The 19,549-nt window shown below is 43.2% G+C and overlaps 1 protein-coding gene across 2 annotated transcripts; it reads left to right on the forward strand.

Moving 5' to 3' along the window:
• The first annotated feature begins 806 nt into the window (after positions 1-806).
• sft2d2a (SFT2 domain containing 2a) lies at positions 807-17,245 on the forward strand. Of its 2 annotated transcripts, XM_088608513.1 has the most exons (8): positions 809-1,015; positions 3,481-3,570; positions 7,599-7,684; positions 11,007-11,088; positions 12,586-12,621; positions 13,048-13,106; positions 15,538-15,567; positions 16,435-17,245. In XM_088608513.1, exons 1-8 carry the CDS (start codon positions 953-955, stop codon positions 16,472-16,474), a joined length of 486 nt encoding a protein of 161 aa, XP_088464639.1. In that variant the 5' UTR covers positions 809-952; the 3' UTR covers positions 16,475-17,245. The 2 variants fall into 2 exon arrangements, with proteins under 2 accessions (XP_088464640.1, XP_088464639.1); XM_088608514.1 differs by lacking the exon at positions 3,481-3,570 and having other exon boundaries at positions 807-1,015.
• The last annotated feature ends 2,304 nt before the right edge of the window (positions 17,246-19,549 follow it).

Genomic DNA, 19,549 nt, shown 5'->3' on the forward strand with positions numbered 1-19,549 from the left:
GGAGCGTTCCAGCGTTCTGCACTGAGCGCCAGGGGCCCAAGAGCACTCAGAGAGGCAATTTAACCCTTAGCTCCTGGTGGGGAACTGGGTTTGAATGCGTTTGTATTCCTAATGTCTCAGCACAGGGGCGCAGTGGTTAGCGGCCCTGGGTTCAATTCTGTGTGGAGTTTGTATGTTCTCACCATATTCATGTGGGTTTCCTCCCGCTGCCCAAAAACACGCTGGTAGGTTAATTGGATTCTGAGTAAGTAGCCCCTGGTGTGAGAGTCAGGGTTTGTGTCTATCTGCCCTGCCTTGCACCCGTTGCTTGCTAGATAACACCCTGGCTCTCCTGTGATCCTGAACTGGGAGACAGTGAAAGAGATCTCAACTTCCCACACAGAGAAAATAAGCTATTGTAATTGTTATGCAGAACAGGATTCTTCAGGCAGTTACAGGACAAAAGCGTGGATTTCTTTATTTTTATATCTGCCACTATTAGTTTTCGGGCCACTGCATGAAATGTGACAGGTGTGGAGAACAAATATAACTTCCTATAGTATCACTGCAGCGCTGTTCCAAGACAGCCGCCAACTCTGCGAACACTGAGCAGTGTCATCGCGGATCCAAGTTTTCGCATTTGCATCCCTGAGATCACTCTGTAAAGAATTCCTGATCACATAAAGAGCGTCTAATTTAGTCTATGTTATTTACCGCCAATTATGATCTCCTCTTGTCGTTCGCCTCAAACCACATACTAAAGCCAGGTGGCGCGATAGCTCCTTATCGCCGCAGTCCCGGCACGCCGGGAGTGCGTGTTGGCGTCACCGTTGCCGTAGTGACGGACCCAGCGGCAGGGAGGACGTCGAAAGGAAGTTGGGGAATTCACCTGTTGCCACTCGAAGACACTAACATTAACGAGCCAAACAGTTAACCGAGCCGCCCGGCAGCAGTGTCCTTCGTCGAGACCTTCATGGACAAACTCAAGAGAGTGCTGAGCGGCCAGGACGGAAACGATGATCTCAACGTACTGCAGGTAAAAAAAAACGCTGAGGTTGCTTTGCATGAGAACGGGCTGAAACAGCACGGCCCTGTGCCGGACCTGCTTACTGGTGGCACCGCTGACAACGCGCCCAAAACGCATATCAGCGACTTCTCCTTTAAAATATATTGATTAGCCCTGTAGACCGACGTGGTTGGGGCTGTTGATAGGGTGGCATTTTTTTTAACGTTAAGATCAGGCTGGGACTGAGCCTACTCGTCCACCTCTCACGCCTCCAGTCTTTAAGTAATACCGTGTGTATACTGTAGCTCTGGCTCAGATCTCCACTGATTCGAGTCAGTGCGGCGCACGGTTACTCCTGATTCAATGCTGAGGAGGGGGGGGTGTATTTTGGGCGGACCTTCTGACCCAGTTGCAGGATTTTGTGACCTGTTTTTAAGGGTGAGACCAGAACTGGAGAACATGAATAACTAGGTGTGTCTATCGTCCTAGTGACAGCTGCTTTTGGTTTGGCTTGGTTTCACAGTGTGAAATGGCTCACATTGCATTATAGGAGAGTTACATGGCTAGTGCTGTTTTTTACACATGGTCTTTCGCAGGAACAAGATACTTTGGGATAGTTAGAGCGAAGCGTACACACCAAACATATCCTCAGCCTAGTAATCGATAGCTTTGCGATCGCTTGATTATTGTCATTTCTGGTTTTGCCTGTGAGCGGTTCTGCTTCCGCTATGCTCCAGCTGTGGTTTTCTCGATCCCAGTGGGCCAGTGTCCCCTTTCGACTCGGGAGTGATCTCTGGCCCCCGGAGAGGTCACTGACCGTGAGGGCTGCCGTGTGCTGCTCTCGCCGCGGTCACGGGCTCTGCCGAGGCTCGAAAGCGTCGTTGTTCCTTGTTCTGAAGAGGGACACAAGCCCGCAGCAATTCTCATATGAATCTTCCACCCACCCGTTTTCGAATCACTTGATCCACTACATGGGTCGTGGGGGAGCCAGAGCCTACCCCAGCAAGCAAGAGGCGCTAGGCAGGATACACTGTGGACTGGATACCGGTCAGTCTCCGAGCACGCACACACACTCTCTCACACACTCAGTTCAATTCAAGGTGCTTTATTACCATGACCGATGGGTACAATCAGTGTTGTCAAAGCACATAAAATAATGAAAAAAGTAAAATAACATCTACAGACATTTACAACAAAGACATATTATAGAATATTGACATATACTGTAGACAGAAGGAGCATTATTGGGAGACAGGCTCACTGTTCCTCAGGCTGTGACAGGAGATCACATACTGGGCTGCCAGTTCCACTGAGTTCCCTCCTCCCTCTCCCAGTAGGATTGGGACCTGTTGTGATTCTGGCACACTCTCTCACGCACGCACGCACGCACCTGGAGGAAACCCACGCTAACCCATGTAGGAAGAACATGCAAACTCCATGCAGATAGCATGCCAGGAATATTAACAAAAGCAAGACTATCACATTGCTGTTCTTCGTGGAATACCTGTATTTTGACCAGACCGGGGATTGATGATTTTGCTGAAAGATGTTTTATTTTTCGAGTTTTCTAGCCGTTTGTCATCATAATTGTTAGAGTACCTGGTAAGGCTAGAAGATACTTCCTTTACACAGTCCTTGGATCATTTTCAGCTTTTACCAGAGTGCACATTTTACTGGTGAAGCCTGGAAGCTAATACATTGAATGCTCAGTTTTTTGCCTGTTGACGGGTAAACCTATTTTTGGAATGAGTGAAGGCATTTTAAATGTTGTGCACTTGCCGATAAACCCAAGTCTGAAACCAGCAAAATCCAGAATGGCTCTAGCAGTTGCGTGACAACAGTCTTAACCTATCCGCCTGGCCTTCTCTGTCATAGTGAGCGGACTTAAAAGAATAACCCATCTTATGGCTTTGTCCACACAACAGGGGTTTATTTTAACAGCATGCTGATGCGGTTGCTGTAGTCATACTTTCCAATGTGCTTCAGTGTGGACTTCGTCTGAGAATCTGAAAATGCTGATCTAAATGCTAGGAACCCTGTGACATTTGTCCAGGTTGATCTGTCAGATTCACACAAAATAAGTTCCACTACAGGATCATAGTTTTGAGGTGGGGATTTTCTTGGATTCTGATTTATTTGTACACTGGAATGACCCAGGGCTCATCTGGTGCACGAGTTGATTACAGTGATGTAACCCCTTAGGATACTGATTAGTGTTGAATTCTTCCATAACAGGAGGCTGGCCTTTCAGCAGAGAATTCATCTCTGTTGGTGGAAATGCTGGGGGCTGAGAGGGTGGTTGAATCCCAACTGTTGAATTCCACCCTGTGACGTGGTGTGCACAGGGGACAAGCTGTGCACACCACATCAGCGTGCTTCAGGAAAGGCAGAAATGGCTCAAAGTGCTATGTAACGGAAACTTGTGTTAAGTTTTTTAACTGTAACAATCTGCAGTGGTTCTCCCACTTAACTTTCTGTGATCTGTTCTCCTCTAGGCAGCAAATGAGGCCTCCAGCTTGAGCTGGAGTACAAGAGTGAAGGGCTTCTGTGCCTGTTTTGCACTGGGTGTGCTGTGCTCAATTCTGGTGAGTAAAAGTGTCAGCGGCATTTTGACAAATAAAATAAAATAAGATCGCTTTATTGATCATAAACAATCTCTTCTATTAGGAATTTGTCTTTTTTTCCGCAAACCCAAGCTTGCTCTCCATGCGACACATAGACAGGGAGAGAAGCTTTGAGTCAGAGCGTGGGGTCAGCCATTTATACGGCGCCACTGGAGCGGCTGGGGGTAAGGGCCTTGCTTAGGGGCCCAACAGAGTAGGATTCCTCTGCTGTCTGCAGGATACGAACCGGCAACCTTCCAGCCACAGGCACAGATCCTTAGCCACAGAGCCACTGTCCACTGCCATGTTGCAGCATGCTAACTGGGATAATTAGTGTGGTGCTGAAGCCTAGCTAAAAGGACACATTTTATGTCACCAGGTGTGAGATGTTGCTGTTCCTTTCTGCTTTGTGAGGAATTGTTTCAAGAGAATTCCACCTTCTCAAGTCATCATTTTATCTGTAGAGCAGCTGTAACAATGACCTAACCCATCAACAGGAACACTCTTTTCATCACATGGCCAATGTGTTGTCATATGCCATGATCTCGTCTAGTTCCAGATGGGGCAGATATTACTTCCCATAATATGCCACCTTATTGTACAAGGTAAAAGTACTTGTAGCCATTGAGTCTATTTAAATGTTTGCATTTGTAACTTCCTCAAAGCTTTAGTGTTAAGGTGTTGCTCATCCTGATATTTACTGCTCTGCTGTGAATTCCAGAGCCTTTGCCTCCTTCTCTTTTAGAGGTGCTGTAAAGAGAAAATGAAGCTTTTTGAAGAACCAGTTTCAAAGGAAGCTGGCTATATAATCGGTCATGCTGGTCACGTGACCTTTCATGGGAAGAGGATGCCGATGCTGTTTTTATAGAACGTAAAGTAACACAGTAGAAGTATTAATAATAAATCATTTATAATAAGTATGAGGTTAGCTATCCAACAAGGTTCTGTATCTTTCAAAATGATTTGGTCCACATGGGATATTTACTCCCCATGTTTTCCAGAATTTTCCAAAGCTATTTTATGATCAAGATAATTCTCTTTCCTGGTGCGTCCCTTTTTCGTACATTCTTCGCATGCTCGGTCTCAATCAAATGCAGGTGTTTTCATAAATTGGCAGCACAGGGTGCTGAGGAGCAAATCGATTTGAAGGATAAGAGCTAGAGATGTATGACACACACACACACACACACACACACACACACACACACACACACACACACACATACACACACACTATCAGGAGTAAGTATTTCTTCGTAGTTGCCCGTTTTTTTCTTGGAGAATATTCTCAAGCCGATGGAATGTTAAAGATCTTGGTGAGAAGAGAGCTCTGTCGTTCGGGGTGGGGAAATGCTCCTGCGCGGAAGTGATGGCGGTGTCTCTGGGCATTCCCTTCCCTTCAGGTTTGGCCGGTTTGAAGGAATGCTTCTTGCAGGAATGTGCTCAGGCTTGAGCACCGCGGGCGTTCCACCTCCTGCTCACAACGCCTTCTGGCTAGCACAGGGGGACGCCCTCCAGCTCTGCTGTTGACCTCAGTGTAGCCACTGGAGGATCCACCGTCAATAAAGAGACACTTCCTTTCCTTACTGGAAGGCTGTAGGCATACTGCCCGCTCCACTCACAAACAGTGCAGTGCAGTGCAGTACAGTACAGTACAGTACAGTACAATGTAGATTCATACAACACATCTACTGTAGAAACAGTAGGGTTGTTTCTTTGGAAACTAAACTTAACTTTCTAATGGTAATGTTTGTATTAGTTCACAATGATCACTTTTAAAGATTTTAAACTTTGGTGATATGATAAGCATCGAAAGACACACTTGGCACCATAATATATGGATTTTGGATATTTATTAACTGTTTTGGTGTCCTTTGTATTAATTAATCATTCATGGTAGACCATGATATACATTTGAGTGACTTGAAGTGTTGCAAAAGCACTAAATCACCTCAGCAGTGATTTACAGCCCTGGCGATGAAGTGATTTAGCATGTTCATAATCAATCCTGTTGAGAATGAAGAAAAACACAGAAAGTAAACAATGTGCCTCATTTATAATCAGAACAATTGCGTTGGCGGTATGCTGGTCACTTGCCAGCAGTTTCTAACTTGTCCAGTCAAACAACAGTCAAAGTCTGTCAAAGGTAGGCAGCAGTCTAAGATAAGACTCCTCTCCAGGATCACCACTGTCCAGATGGGATGGTCTGCGTGGGAGAGTCTAGTGACTACAGAATGGTACTTGTAGTGATTGATGGCAGCTTGACTGTGTCACATCCTGTGACCTCACTTGCTTCCTTCATCCTGGCTTGACAACACATCCTCAGGCAGCTTGTGTAACAGCAGCTTTATTGAGAGATGAGAGTGGGACAGTAATGCGCTGGATACATTACTTTACCACACTTGAGTGCCACTGAACATCTGCGGGGAGAGTGATGGTGTGTGGCATCAAGGGCTTGGAGACCAGTGAACAGTTACATGTTTGTCCAGAGGAATATCCTTCATCAATCATTGTTTTGTTATAAAAATTGGGAAAAAAATACAAATGTAGAAAAGTAAATGCGGTCGGGCGGCACGGTGGTGCAATGGTTGGCATTGCTGCCTTACAGCTCTGGAGCCCTGGGTTTGAATTCTGGCTCTGGGGTGCTGTCTGTGTGGAGTTTGTGTTCAAGTTTATTGTCATTATACTCATACACAGGTATATGGTATAACGAAATGCTATTTAGCTAGCTCTCAGATGATACGTAGTACAAAAAAACAACAACAATACAATTGTATGAGAAAAGAAAGACAGAGACAATAGGCAATGTGCAAAAACAACAACAGGTAACAGGTAATGTGCAAAACAGCATCAGATGTGCAAAAACATACATCAACAGAATGAAATAAAGGATAGAAAATTATGGGGAGTGAACTTCTTGACATGTGAGGTAGAGGTAGATTTCAATGTGTGTTTGAGTTTTGATGAAGAGAGAAGGCACTGTGAGGGTTCAGATCGTGGGTGAGAGAGGCCGGGAGTTTAACAGTTTGATAGTGCGGGGTAAAAACTGTCTGAGTCTGGTAGTCCGAGCCCGAATGCTGCGGTACCGTTTTCCAGATGGTAGGGGGTCAATCAGTCTGTAGCTGGGGTGTGTGGGGTCTTTGATGATGCTTAGAGCTTTCCTCAAGCACCGTCTCTCATAAATGTCCTGTATGGATGGGAGGGCAACCCCAGTGATGGACTGGGCAGTTTTCACATCCTCCCTGTGTTTCTGTGGGTCTCCTCTGGGTGCCCCGGTTTCCTCCCACATTCTGAAGCCATGCTGATGGGTGAATTGGCTTCTGGAAAGTCTGTCCGCGGTGAGGGGTGAGGGGTGAGGGGACTGGCGTCCCATTCAGGATGTACCCCGCCTATTGCCCGTTGCTTGCTGAGATAGGCTTTGGCTCCCCCGCAACATGAAATTGGATGAAGAGGTTAGAAAATGTATCAATGTATAAAATAACCCCAAATTTTGGATAAGGAGTATAATAATATTTGCTACTTAAAGTGCAAATGTGCTTGTATATATGTATCTTATGAGGAGTGTCTAGGGTGTGTTTTAGGAAGACTTGGTAGCTATGAATTGTGAGGATGAATAGGCACATACACCCATTTCATTGCCTGAAGTTAGCTATGTTCAGCTAACTTCATTGCCTGAAGTTAGCTATGCTCAGCTAAAGAACACTAATAAGTGCACAACAGCTGTCTTTGGCTGATAAAGTTGACTTTATATATGCAAAAGCAGGAATTTGAAGTGCTGCTTGAGCATCTACCGTATATAAAACTGAGTTTCTCCTCCAGTCAAAGATGTTCATCTTATTTTTTTCAACAGAATGTCATTGTTCCAGATGTTAACCCCAAATCCTAAAAACTAAAGACAAGAAAAGGATGAATATATCCCCAATTTAATTCATGTCTGTCGTACTTCTAGACTGAAATATGTATCCAAAGCATCCTTTTGTCCGGTTCTTAAACCATGCGTTGTCTTTCAGGGAACATGTTTGCTGTGGGTGCCCAGAATTGGATTACTGCTGTTTATCATCTTGTACACCTTTGGCAATATCGCGTCTCTCGTCAGGTAAGTCTCACGCACGTTGCAGAAAATGGTCCGTGCTTTTGAGTTTCTGGCGCGTGTGTGCCCTGCCCTCCTGCCATAAAGCTACTTCATATGTGCAAGAGCAGTTTAATAATAATAATAATTGCTTACACTTATATAGCGCTTTTCTGGGCACTCCACTCAAAGTGCTTTACAGGTAATGGGGACTCCCCTCCACCACCACCAATGTGCAGCATCCACCTGGATGATGCGACGGCAGCCATAGTGCGCCAGAACACTCACCACACATCAGCTATCAGTGGGGAGGAGGGCAGAGTAATGAAGCCAATTCATAGTTTGTATGTTCTCGCCGTGTTCGCGTGGGTTTCCTCCAGATGCTCTGGAGTAATGAGAGAGCAGAGTAATTAAACCAATTTGTAGATGGGGATTGTTAGGAGGCCATGATTGGTAAGGGCCAATGGGAAATTTGGCCAGGACGCCAGGGTTACACTCCTACTCTTTTCGAGAAACACCCTGGGATTTTTAATGACCACAGAGAGTCAGGACCTCAGTTTCACGTCTCATCCGAAGGATGGCGCCTGTTTACAGTATAGTGTCCCCATCACTAAACTGGGGCATCAGGACCCACATGGACCGCAGGGTGAGCGCCCCCTGCTGGCCCCACTAACACCTCTTCCAGCAGCAACCTTAGTTTTTCCCAGGAGGTCTCCGATCCAGGTACTGACCAGGCCCACACCTGCTTAGCTTCAGTAGGTTGCCAGTTGTGAGTTGCAGAGTGATATGGCTGCTGGCTTGTGTGTTTCCAAATCTGGGTAAATGTTTGATAGTAGGGGGAATAGTAAGGTAATTGAATTCATTACATATTGTTCTATCATGTGGCAGGAATGCTCCTCAGTACAGTGGCCAGAAAAATTATGGACAAAGGTTGGACAAGGTTTATTACACTTTTCAAAAGCATTTCCATCGGAATTTGAGAGAACTTAAGGCTAAGGTCTTTTTTTAAGAAGTGTCGATTTTCAACCCAGCTGTTTATTTGCTAGCTGTTGAGGGTCTTTCACTCATGCAGACAGCTGGTGCTGGAAATTCCTGTTTCGTGAACCTCCCTTGAGTGAGTTTGCATAGACACAGTGATAAAGCGTAAAAAAAAACACATCCTGTTTTAAGTAGAATTTGAGAGCCTACAGTGTGTATTACCTAACAAGAATCGTCCAGCTGTGTGCTGTTTCTGCATTCGTGTGGCAGCTGAGGGGATAACAAAGAGTAGGAACGCATTCATCTTCGCCACATGAGGCTGGCTGTGGCTTGGGTTTGTGAGCCTGACCAAGCTGAGGTGACCCGTCATTTCAGTCAGTCACAACGTGGGCTATATTTCTGCCCAGCCAAGTGAATTTCCCCCACTGAATATGGAAGCACACCTCTCAGCTGACCGTACCCTCAGTTCATGGCATTGAAGCCCAAACTATGGACACATTGCTAGGCTAAGACCTTTATCACGCACTGAGCACCTGAGCTGTTGTTTTGAGGTAACATGCACAGAGGCTGCTAAAAATACAGATCACCAGCACTCTGCAATTAAAGCCTTTCTCCCTTGTTGTCCTTTTGATCTTCTGATTTTAATTCTGTGATTCATCTGAAAGCTGCTTTCATTCAGCTATCTCCCCTTATGTGTAAGATCGTTGTTATGAAAAACCAAGTTTTCATAAAGCTCTAGTTTGCTTTCTATGATTGATTTCGTCACAGAGGTATTAAATGCCTTCCTGATTAGGTATCTATACTTCAGGATGAATTAGTCATTGCAATTAAAAAAGCTGTATTAAGCCTCCCTCCAACACTGTATGCTCTTTCCTTCTTCAGGTAATTGAGTCTTAATTTATTCAAGGTTGTGAAAGCACATGACGTATGCAGCTTAATCCTGCGTTTCCTGGACTTGCCTTTGATGCCATTATCCTATTACTTTCCATATCTGTTTTGTTTTGATGATTGCTTTAATGAAGTGTTCTCAAATGCCCCCTCATCAAGATAGCTTATTGTATACATAGAACAAATGGGGACATAAGAAAAATAAGTGGAAAATTAAAAGGCACAGGGGGACTAGAAAGCTGGGGCTCCCTCCGTTTAGATTAGACCAGTGACTGTAGAAGCTGCAGATAACCAGGTGGTCATCATGGCCACAGTATCCCACTACAGGCTGGCAGTGCACATTTCCATAGGAATAATGTTAGTAAAGGGGGGACTGGTATATTCTGTGATCCACCACACCCATCATAGTCAATTTCTTAGCTGCTGTTGACCTAGAAAGCAAAATGATCTTGACTGAAAATTAAGAACATTTTTTGGGGGGTGGAATATTTTGGACATATTGGGTCCAAAATAAAATTATTTTAAATAATAATGAAGTTTAACTTTTGTCATGCCTTTCAACTTGGTCAGCTCTAAGTGTTCTTCAGTAGCAGAGTACAAAAATGAGAATGTTCAGCATTTTCCAATCCAAGATAACAAAGCTGGCAAGGAAGATCAAATGGTAACAAAAAGTTTGTCTGAAAAATTAGATTTTGAAGTTGGGTGTACAAGCACCCTGTCCCTGATTTCTTTCGGGATGGTGAACCAGAATATCTGGGATTGGGTGACAAAATGCCCTGCTACCTCCAGAGAGGAAACGAACAGTGGGAGCATATTAAACCAGACCAGCTTATCCAATTCAGCATCCCGGTGGCCCAGAGCCTATCTCTCTCCCTATCCTTAACCCTTAGCATTGGGAGCAAAGTGGGATACACCCACCCTGGACAGGGTGCCAGCCCATTGCCTTAAAAATCAAGATAGATTAATCTACTGCATTGAACAGATCATCTGTGTGATACTCCGCAGCCATTACACACCAGCAACCCAGCATGGAGTGTAGCCAGTACATCTGGATTAATACACCTGTTTTTTCATAAAGCAGCTCTTTAATGACCAAGCAATCAGGACTTTGCATTGACATCTCATCTGATGGACAGCACAGTGTCTCTAATCTACATATTGTGGTATTGGCATCTCCTGGTTCACCAACACCACTTTCAGCAGCACTGTGGTTTCCCTTAACAGTTTCCCATGACCAAGCCCAGTCTCGCTTAGATTTCGAATTACCGATGCTTATTCCGACGGGTAGCAGTAATACTGTTGTCTAGTTAGGCTTTCACAGAATGGTAGCCATGTTTTTTTTTCTTTGGGATTCTTTGTGAGTTCTTGTCATTGCTAACTGTACAATGTGACTCACTGGAGACAATGTAATTTCATTAGGAATCTGTACCTGTGCTGTGTCAGAGGAGGCAGGCAGTGACAGTGTTTCTTTGTGTCTCTCTAGCACCATGTTTTTGATGGGACCTCTGAAGCAGCTGAAGAGGATGTGTGAGTTGACCCGGGCTCTGGCCACTGCAGTCATGCTGGTAAGAAAGCACATTACCGACCCACCCACATCTCTTTACAGCCATCTCTTTACAGGGTTTTGTTAAAAGATTTCAGAGTTTGACCATATCAAAAGTATTCCATGTAACATTTCTGTCTTTACAAATACTGTATTTCACATCATCAGGAAACACAAGCAGGGGGAAAGGTCTAAAACTCCCTTGTATGGTACCATCCATCCATATTGATTTAGGGTTAACTGATAGATCCATCCATCCATGTTCCAAACGCATTATTCAGTACAGGGTCATGCGGGAGCCATGGCCTATCCCAGCAAGCCATGGGTGTAAGTCAGGATACACCCTGGACTGGACGCCAGTCCATCGCAGGGAACACGCAGACACACACTCACACCAGGGCCAGTTGTCCCAGAATACTGTGGGAGGAAACCAGAGCATCTGGAGGAAACCCACGCGAACACGGCGAGAACATACAAACTATGAATTGGCTTCATTACTCTGCCCTCCTCCCCACTGATAGCTGATGTGTGGTGAGCGTTCTGGCGCACTATGGCTGCCGTCGCATCATCCAGGTGGATGCTGCACATTGGTGGTGGTGGAGGGGAGTCCCCATTACCTGTAATGCGCTTTGAGTGGAGTGTCCAGAAAAGCGCTATATAAGTGTAAGCAATTATTACTTATTACACGTAGAATAGAACCCAGGACCCCAGCACAGCGAGGCAACAATGCTAACCACTGTGCCCCTCTGCTGCCCTGACGGAGAGACGTTAGGAATACAAACACAGTCAAACCCAGTTCCCCACCAGGAGCTAAGGGTTAAATTGCCTCTCTGAGTGCTCTTGGGCCCGTGGCGCTCAGTGCAGAACGCTGGAACGCTCCCAGGGTTCTCCTCGGAATAGAGAGAAGCAGCACAGAGCCGCAGCTCCGCCCCGGAATGGGGGGCCGCATCCCAGAGAGGGTCTGGAAGAGGTCTGGGTTGAAAAGCGGTGAGCAGCCTCTCTGTGCCAAACCCAAGAAGAGTGCACAGGTGGCTGTGCCAGAGAGAAAGAGGCTTTCCGAGAGCTCTGCCAGGAACCCCCAAGCTCCGCCTGGAGAGTGCAGGAAAGAAGGCATTAATTAAGCGTTTCAAAGTCAATGGGGTATCGAGGGGTTTTAATCGTACGTGATAATTTGTAAAAACAACAGGTATTTAAAAATAAACAACAAAACCCGAGCAGTAGGAGTTTTGAAGTGTTTATTTTGCAAAGAGCTAAACCTAAACAACTGGGTCGATTGGGCTTCTGTTTTTTGGTATGTGTTCAGTCTGTGATTTGTGACTCTTTTTGGGGCAGTCAAAAATAACTTAAAATGGCAGTTATTGTATTTGTTTTACCTGTGCTTTTATAGGCTGTCATATCTTTTTCATTAGGTTAAAAATGTTCTTTACTTTAAACAAGTTTTAATGTAAGATTTTGATATTGACAGTATTGATTCACATTTTTTACTCCAATTAGATCAATCTGTCGTTTTTTTTTGCAGACCTGCTTGATTTTGACACTCTGTGCTGCGTTCTGGGTGAGAGTCCATTCTCGATATTTTCAAATGCACGTATTTCATTGAGTCTAGGAAATGAAGTTTGAACTGGCAGTAGGTTATCCCATTCTACATAGCTACAGTCTTTGTGTGCTATCTGTAGAGGAGACATTTTGTATGTGAGAAAAAATGCATGTGAGAAATAAGAATACTACATGAACCAATTTGAGTGCTCACCAAAAACAACAGAGTTACTGTTTTCACTTCTTTACAAGCTCTGAAAAAGTGTCAATATTTCAGCTGTTTCATCAGGGCAAATATTTGCCAGTTGTAGTTTCAATGTAAAGCTTAGGAATTATTTAGCTTAGGTCTTTATTTCAGTGAGTTGTTTATACAGTATTTACTTTTTCCCCAATACTCAACTGTAGCCTGACTTGGAATTTTTCCACATTTCTTTTATTTTTTTAGTGGAAGAACAAAGGTCTTGCTCTGCTGTTCTGCGTTTTTCAGTTTTTGGCTTTTGCTTGGTGAGTTTTATTCAAAATGCTTCTGCAAACTAATTTGAAATGACTATATTTACATGCTGTCTTCTGAAAAATAAGGATTTTAATCTGAAGCCTTCTTAATTGATTGTTTGCAGTGTGGGAGAGAAAACTCAATTCCGTTCTGCGGTCATTTTTACTTGATGATATTCTGGACTTAATTCTGAATTCCTTATGTTTTGCTGAAAAGCAAATTCTTAGACATATTCTTACCATATTGCCCTAAACAGACAAGTTATTAAAAAAATATTTAGTACCATTTAGGTTTTAAGAAATTATTTGTAATGCAGAAATCTCAAAACTTGGTTTGATTGTTAGCTATTACAGCTTGTTGGGTGCTAGTGAATTTCTGACACATATGTAATAAAATCCTTATTAATGAAAATATTAATTGCGAATACCTTGGAATTTCTTTCTTTGCTTCATACCTCAGGCATTTTGTGTAGAAATGTGTTTCTTTTTGTCAGTGTCCTGATATGCATTTAGGACTGCAAATGGTAGGCACATCTTTACACAAAGTGTTCGGATGCTATTGACTGAGACATTTGGGTTGAAACCCTTAACTGTTTCAAAATAACCAAATGTCTTGTTTTCTTGTGCTTCTGTAATCAACACAAGTGAGCAGAAACCTTAAATCCCCTATTGATGTCATTAGCCTTTATAAATCCTGCATTTTTTTATATGTAAGTAATAGAGTGATTACAAGAGTAGGTCCAGCATCCCTTTTTGACACGGATGATAAAATCGAAGGGATTTCTAGCTACCTGTGTAAAGTGTTGTTTCCCAGCACCAGGGACTTCTTCCTCTCTGAGCGCTCAGCCACTGACCTTGGGGAGGCTGACCCCAGAGATGAATTAGCCACAGCAACAAGGCACAAGTCTTTCACAGTGCCAGGAGGCTTGTTTTCCCCTGAAGGCTTCCTGGCACAAAGTACAGGGGGGGGAAAAAACAACAAACAACAGAAACAGGCCAATTATTTATCTAGCTTTTAGCTCGGCTAATTTGTATAAGGGCAAAATTGCTCACGTCAAGCCCAGTGAATGCTCTGGTCTTTAGTTTGTCAAGCACCCTTCTAGCGCAGGCCCTCATCAGCGGGATAAATTGACAGAACAGCAGTGTTTAAAGCACTTACCTCGATAGCCTGCGCTCTGCCAAACGAAATGGAGGAGACTCGTTTATGTGCAGCATAGTACCTCTGCTTTTTTCAGCAGCATCTTCTGAAAAGTTCAATTCATGAGGTAGCCAAGCTATTTTTAACCTTTACCTTCGTTCTAATAAACAGATGTATTTTTATGGTTATCCTAGTTAGAAGAACTATTCTTTAATACAGCGTCTTTCAAGAGTATTCGCCCCCTTCTAACGCTTTCCCATTTTGTTAAATTACATGTGGAGTGTACCTATTTAAAGTGATTCTTTTTGTTTAAATCAATATTTCTGTGCTCAAACTAAACCCTCTTGTGGGTGAAAGAAGTGAACACTGCCACGAGAAATTAAAAACTAATTTGTGTAAGAATGCGATTTTAAAATCTTGCCACAGATTTTCTGTTGGATCCAAGTCACAGCATTAACTCGGTCACTCGGTCACATTCATTTTAAGCTTTGACCTTGTGCTTTGGGCCATTCTCCTGCCCACCAGATTGGCGTAGGTTTTTCTCTTTAAGTTTCCCTGTACTTTGCTCTATCCTTTTCCCCTCTGTCTTGACAAGCCTCGAAGTCCCTGCAGGTGCAAAGCAGTACCATAAGATTATACTGCCACCACCAGGCTGCACAGTGAGGAAGGTGTTAACTGTGGGGTAATGTGGTGTGTTGGGAGTATTCCAGACATAACTTTCCATTTAGACCAAAAAGATTCCATTTTGTCTCATTTTGTGCCACATGTTTGCCTCATTGGAAGGGGTTTACACTTTTGCAAGGCATTGTCAAGTGCTTTCTATATTCCACCACATTTTGTAATAACCCCCCTCTGGCAGTGTTGAGACTCCTTTTTCTGATTTTCATGCCATGAGCAGTTTGATATGAAGCATAAGCCTTCATGAAAAGAGGCACTATCATCTTTAAACAGATCACCCACATTAACACTGAGTTACTTGAACTCATCTCTACTTGTATCTGTGCAGTCTGCATCTAGTAATATGTCAAGGAGTGTTCTCTGTGGTGGTCAAGTTCTTTCTTAAAGGAAGCACAAGCATGATGTGTCGGATCAGAAATCTTAGATGTGCAGTTATTCTGTAAAAACAGTAAAAGATTAATTTAGTAATGGAATACAATCAGTGTATTGATAATATTATTGGGATTCTTGCACGATTAAGTTGCCACAGTACAGTATGTGTAATTTTTGTGTCTTTTTTACAAATAGTTTTCAGTTATCAAAAGAAGGAAGTGGTAGTTTATTAACACCAGTTCTTGTCTACTACAGGTACAGCATCTCCTACATACCGTTTGCGAGGTGAGTTATTTTCTGTTTAATTATCTTTTGCTTCATTAGAAGATATTACCTTTGTTCTGAGGTTTTGGTTTGTTCAGCTGTTTTTTGCTTATAGAAGCGCACGAGGAGGTGACAGAACATGAGTTACACCATGTTCATGAAAGCTGGTCAGTCCCGTAAAAGCAGGCTCAGGCAGTGTGATGCACAGTGTTTTAGGTGCAGTGTGAAGAATCTAAGCTGACTGAGAAGGATCGCATGTTGCTCGCAAAACATTGAACAACAACACCTTTGGCTGGCTGTTCCTGGTCATTAGGGAGTGAGCATTTGAGTCCTTGTACAGAGGCACTGTAGGTCTTGGTAAGAAACAATCTTACTAAAGCAAACAGAAAAACAGACCACATGGGGGCATGATTACTCTTCAGCTGCTCCTCTGATATTATCCACAACCTTCAGCCCTAATGCTTTCAGCTGCTCTGACCAACAAATGTTGCCCTACACTGAACCTCACACGAGGTATCTTGTGAAACATTCTAAGGAGAATTTTAGAGAAAGAAAACATCAGTGTGAGCCAGTGATAGGGGTAGAGTTCAGCAATCTGACAGCTTGAGGGAAGAAGCTGTCTCTGAGTCTAGATGTTCGTCCCTTTATGCTCCTATAACGCTTACCAGAGGGAAGGGGGGAGAAAAGTGAGGAACCAGGATGACTGGTGTCCTTAATGATAATTCCAGCCTTCCTGAGGCAGCGTGTAGTAAAAATGTCTGAAATGGAGAGGAGCAGTACTCCAATGATGGACTGAGCTGACCTGACCACCCACTGTAACGCCTTCCGGTCAACAACGAGCTGCTGCCAAACCACGCTGTAATCTGCTCATGTTTTCTGTTTTTGCAGGGACGCAGTGATAAAATTATTCTCCATGTGCCTGAAGTGAAGAGTGTCTGTCTGCACCTAACTCTGGGACACGAGGCAGGGCAGCACTGCACAATCCAGTCACTCCAAACTCTATCCCTGCTTTTAGGACAGTAAAGCACCTACTTGGCTACCTGGCAGGAAACGAAGCACGAGAACTGTTGGTTATTACCGACAGTAATAACACAGATGCAGCATAAATAGGAGCCTCCTTGACCTCTTGACCTCAATCATTTCCCTCTTCTGTTGCATGGCGGCTCTCAGTGCCTTCCAAAACACAAAAGCACAAACTGATTGGCACATTAATCTCTCACAGAATTGATATTACTTTCCCAATATTGCTGCCAGTTATTTTAGCAAATGGACCAAAAGCAGGAATAGAGCTCTGGTTATGGTGACATCATGGCTAGGGCCTGGTTCTCCTCTTTTGTACTGAACTCTTTTTTTTTTCTTGCTGCTGATTGTATATCACAAGGTCTTAATGATGTGATGCCTACCTAATGTATGTCCCTGATGTTTACCTGAGAAAATGGGGGGGGGGGATCAAAATGAAGAACTGTAGTACTGTAGGCTTAGGGGTACGGGTGCCTTTTTCACATAATTACTGTATGTACACATCTTGCCATCTACTCCCTAACGAACTTGAGTGCTTAACCGTTAAATGCCAGTTAGGACACAATTAGTCCAGACATTGCTACTGGTGTAGCCAGCAAATCAATATATGAAATGTAAGGAATTCTTATCTTGGTGCCTTAATTGGCAGAAGAGAAAAACATCTGGGTAGTACCTTAATGCATTGTTTCTGTCTCTGTATCTCTTTCATTTAGTTGCAGTCGGCAAAATTCCTTTAGAAGCAGTGTTTAACTATTTTTTAAAAAGCCTGACTCCTTTTCTACTTTAAAATTGATATTTTTGCTGGACAAACTTGTTTAAACTGTTGGTATTTCCTCAAAATTAGTTTCTGAAACAAAGTATAGGATGCGTTTTAATGTTTGACTCCCAGTGATGATTTTTTGATTCGTAACGTGTGATTTTGATGATCAGTTATTTTATCTTCCCCTTTTTCATATGGCGCTTGGCGCTTTTGAACTAGCGTAAGGTACAGCTTTTTTGTGATGTTTTTTTCTGTTGACACAAACACTGACAATACTTAACAATTATGAGAAGAACCAGACAACAATAACCAGATGATCATTTCTGCCACTGTAGATTATTTCAGAAATGGAGCTATGGCAAACGGTTGCTGTATATAGGGACCAGAAACACATTCGGGGTCCATAGTTTTGCCACTTGTGGCGGTGAGTGTGGTCTGTGGATCTTTGAACCCCAGCAGGCGCTGTAATAATTTGGAAGCCACCTGCTAATTCCTTACCTTGTGCATGCCTTAACATCACCAGTTCTGTTGCCCTTAACTGTTTCAGAAGATCTGCCATACACTTTTGATGACTATAGTCTAACTGAGGGCAAGACACTTAATATTTCTCATGCATTTGGTGTGGTCAGTTGTTACTGATACTTTCTGCAGATGCGGCTCAGATCTTTCTCTTTGGATTCTATCCCTTGGTGGTGGAGGGCTGCCATGTGCCTAGACATTCGTAGCACATTCCCACACCGTTTCACAGTGCTTGCAGACATTGGCGCAGAAATCAAATGTTCTGTGTGCCACGAAAACCTTGGCCTATTATATATACTGCCGACATAAGGACATTTTGTAAAACCCAGTTCTACAGAATCTGCCTTCGTTTTGTGTACGTTTTGTTTTTGCTGGAATGTCTGCCTGCCATTTTTTTTTTCCTCCTTGGATCAGGAATATGTGCTAGAGGAAACTCGGTGAATATCGTGTTTGGGGAATATGTTCTCCTGTACGTGCATCGTGGAGTTGCTACTGACCTGCGGGTCACCCTGGGTTGATCTGTGGCTGAATCACTTTCACAGCCAGAGTGTCCCACCTGTCCGCTGCGGAAACGTCACTTCCCAGTGCGCTCTGAAACATTGTTGCACTCGGAGCGCACGTGCAGCTCTTAATCTGGTAGCGCTGTCAGGCTGGAACGCAGAAATGAATGGCTGAATAGGTCTCATTACTAACTGTGTGGAAATTTCCTCTTCAAAATGTTTAGTGCAGCTCTTTAAAAAAGGCCACGGTTGGCGCCTCCATTACTGTGGGATTCAGCTGTTCAACGGCCATTGATGTGTAAAGGAAGATCACTCCCCTGTTGCCCATTTATTCGACTGTGCTAGTGTTTGACTTTACCAGAATGCCTTTCTCCAGCTTTGTATTCCTAATGCTGAAATTCAAGGGCTTTTAGTTTTCATTCCACCTGAGCTCTTAACTGTGTTAATTATTGACTTAAATGGACCAGTTTAATCTTTTTCAAGTCTCTGAACTTATTGGTTTAAAGAGACCTATAAAACCTACTAGATTGCACGCAGGAGTACCACAGTTGTGCATCTTTGCTGTAGACTAGTTTTTAATTACACTAATTTCTTATTTGTAGCAGATTCTTAAAAAAGGTGGGAACATTTAACATATTTCTGTACATGGACTATATGTGCTGACCCATTTTTACCTCTTCACTGGAACAGTTTTATTTATCCTAGATGGATATACAAGGTGTACTGATTACTTGTGGCTTTATTTTATTTAATTATAATAAATGATGTTCTTCTTAGTATGCATGTTGTGACATTGCTGTGAGTGTTGGAGGTATAACTTTTTTTTTTCTCAAAGGGAAAATTAACAAAACTTTGACCATATCTGTCATTTACTCAGAGTCAATGAAAGACAAATATTCAGTTGACATGAGAACATGAAGTCACGTCCGTTTGAATTCTTAACTTGATTACAATGCTTTGAAATAAAAACTGTTGAAATCCACAAAGAAACCAAGAAAAGTGAATACAAATTCTGTTTTGAAACCAGTAGCATGTTGGTGCTCTGTTTTTTTTCTCAGAAAACTCCATACCTAAGTTATCTCCCAGTAATTTTGATTATTTAGTTATCTAAAAACTGTTTTTAAACTGGCCTTCTTGTGAAGAATTATAGAAGAAACATTTATGAATCCATAAAGGAAGATTGGACCACAGAACACATCTGAAT

The sequence above is a fragment of the Lepisosteus platostomus genome, chromosome 2 (genome assembly GCF_059453375.1).
Source record: "Lepisosteus platostomus isolate fLepPlt1 chromosome 2, fLepPlt1.hap1, whole genome shotgun sequence".
Taxonomy (NCBI): Eukaryota; Metazoa; Chordata; class Actinopteri; order Semionotiformes; family Lepisosteidae; genus Lepisosteus; species Lepisosteus platostomus.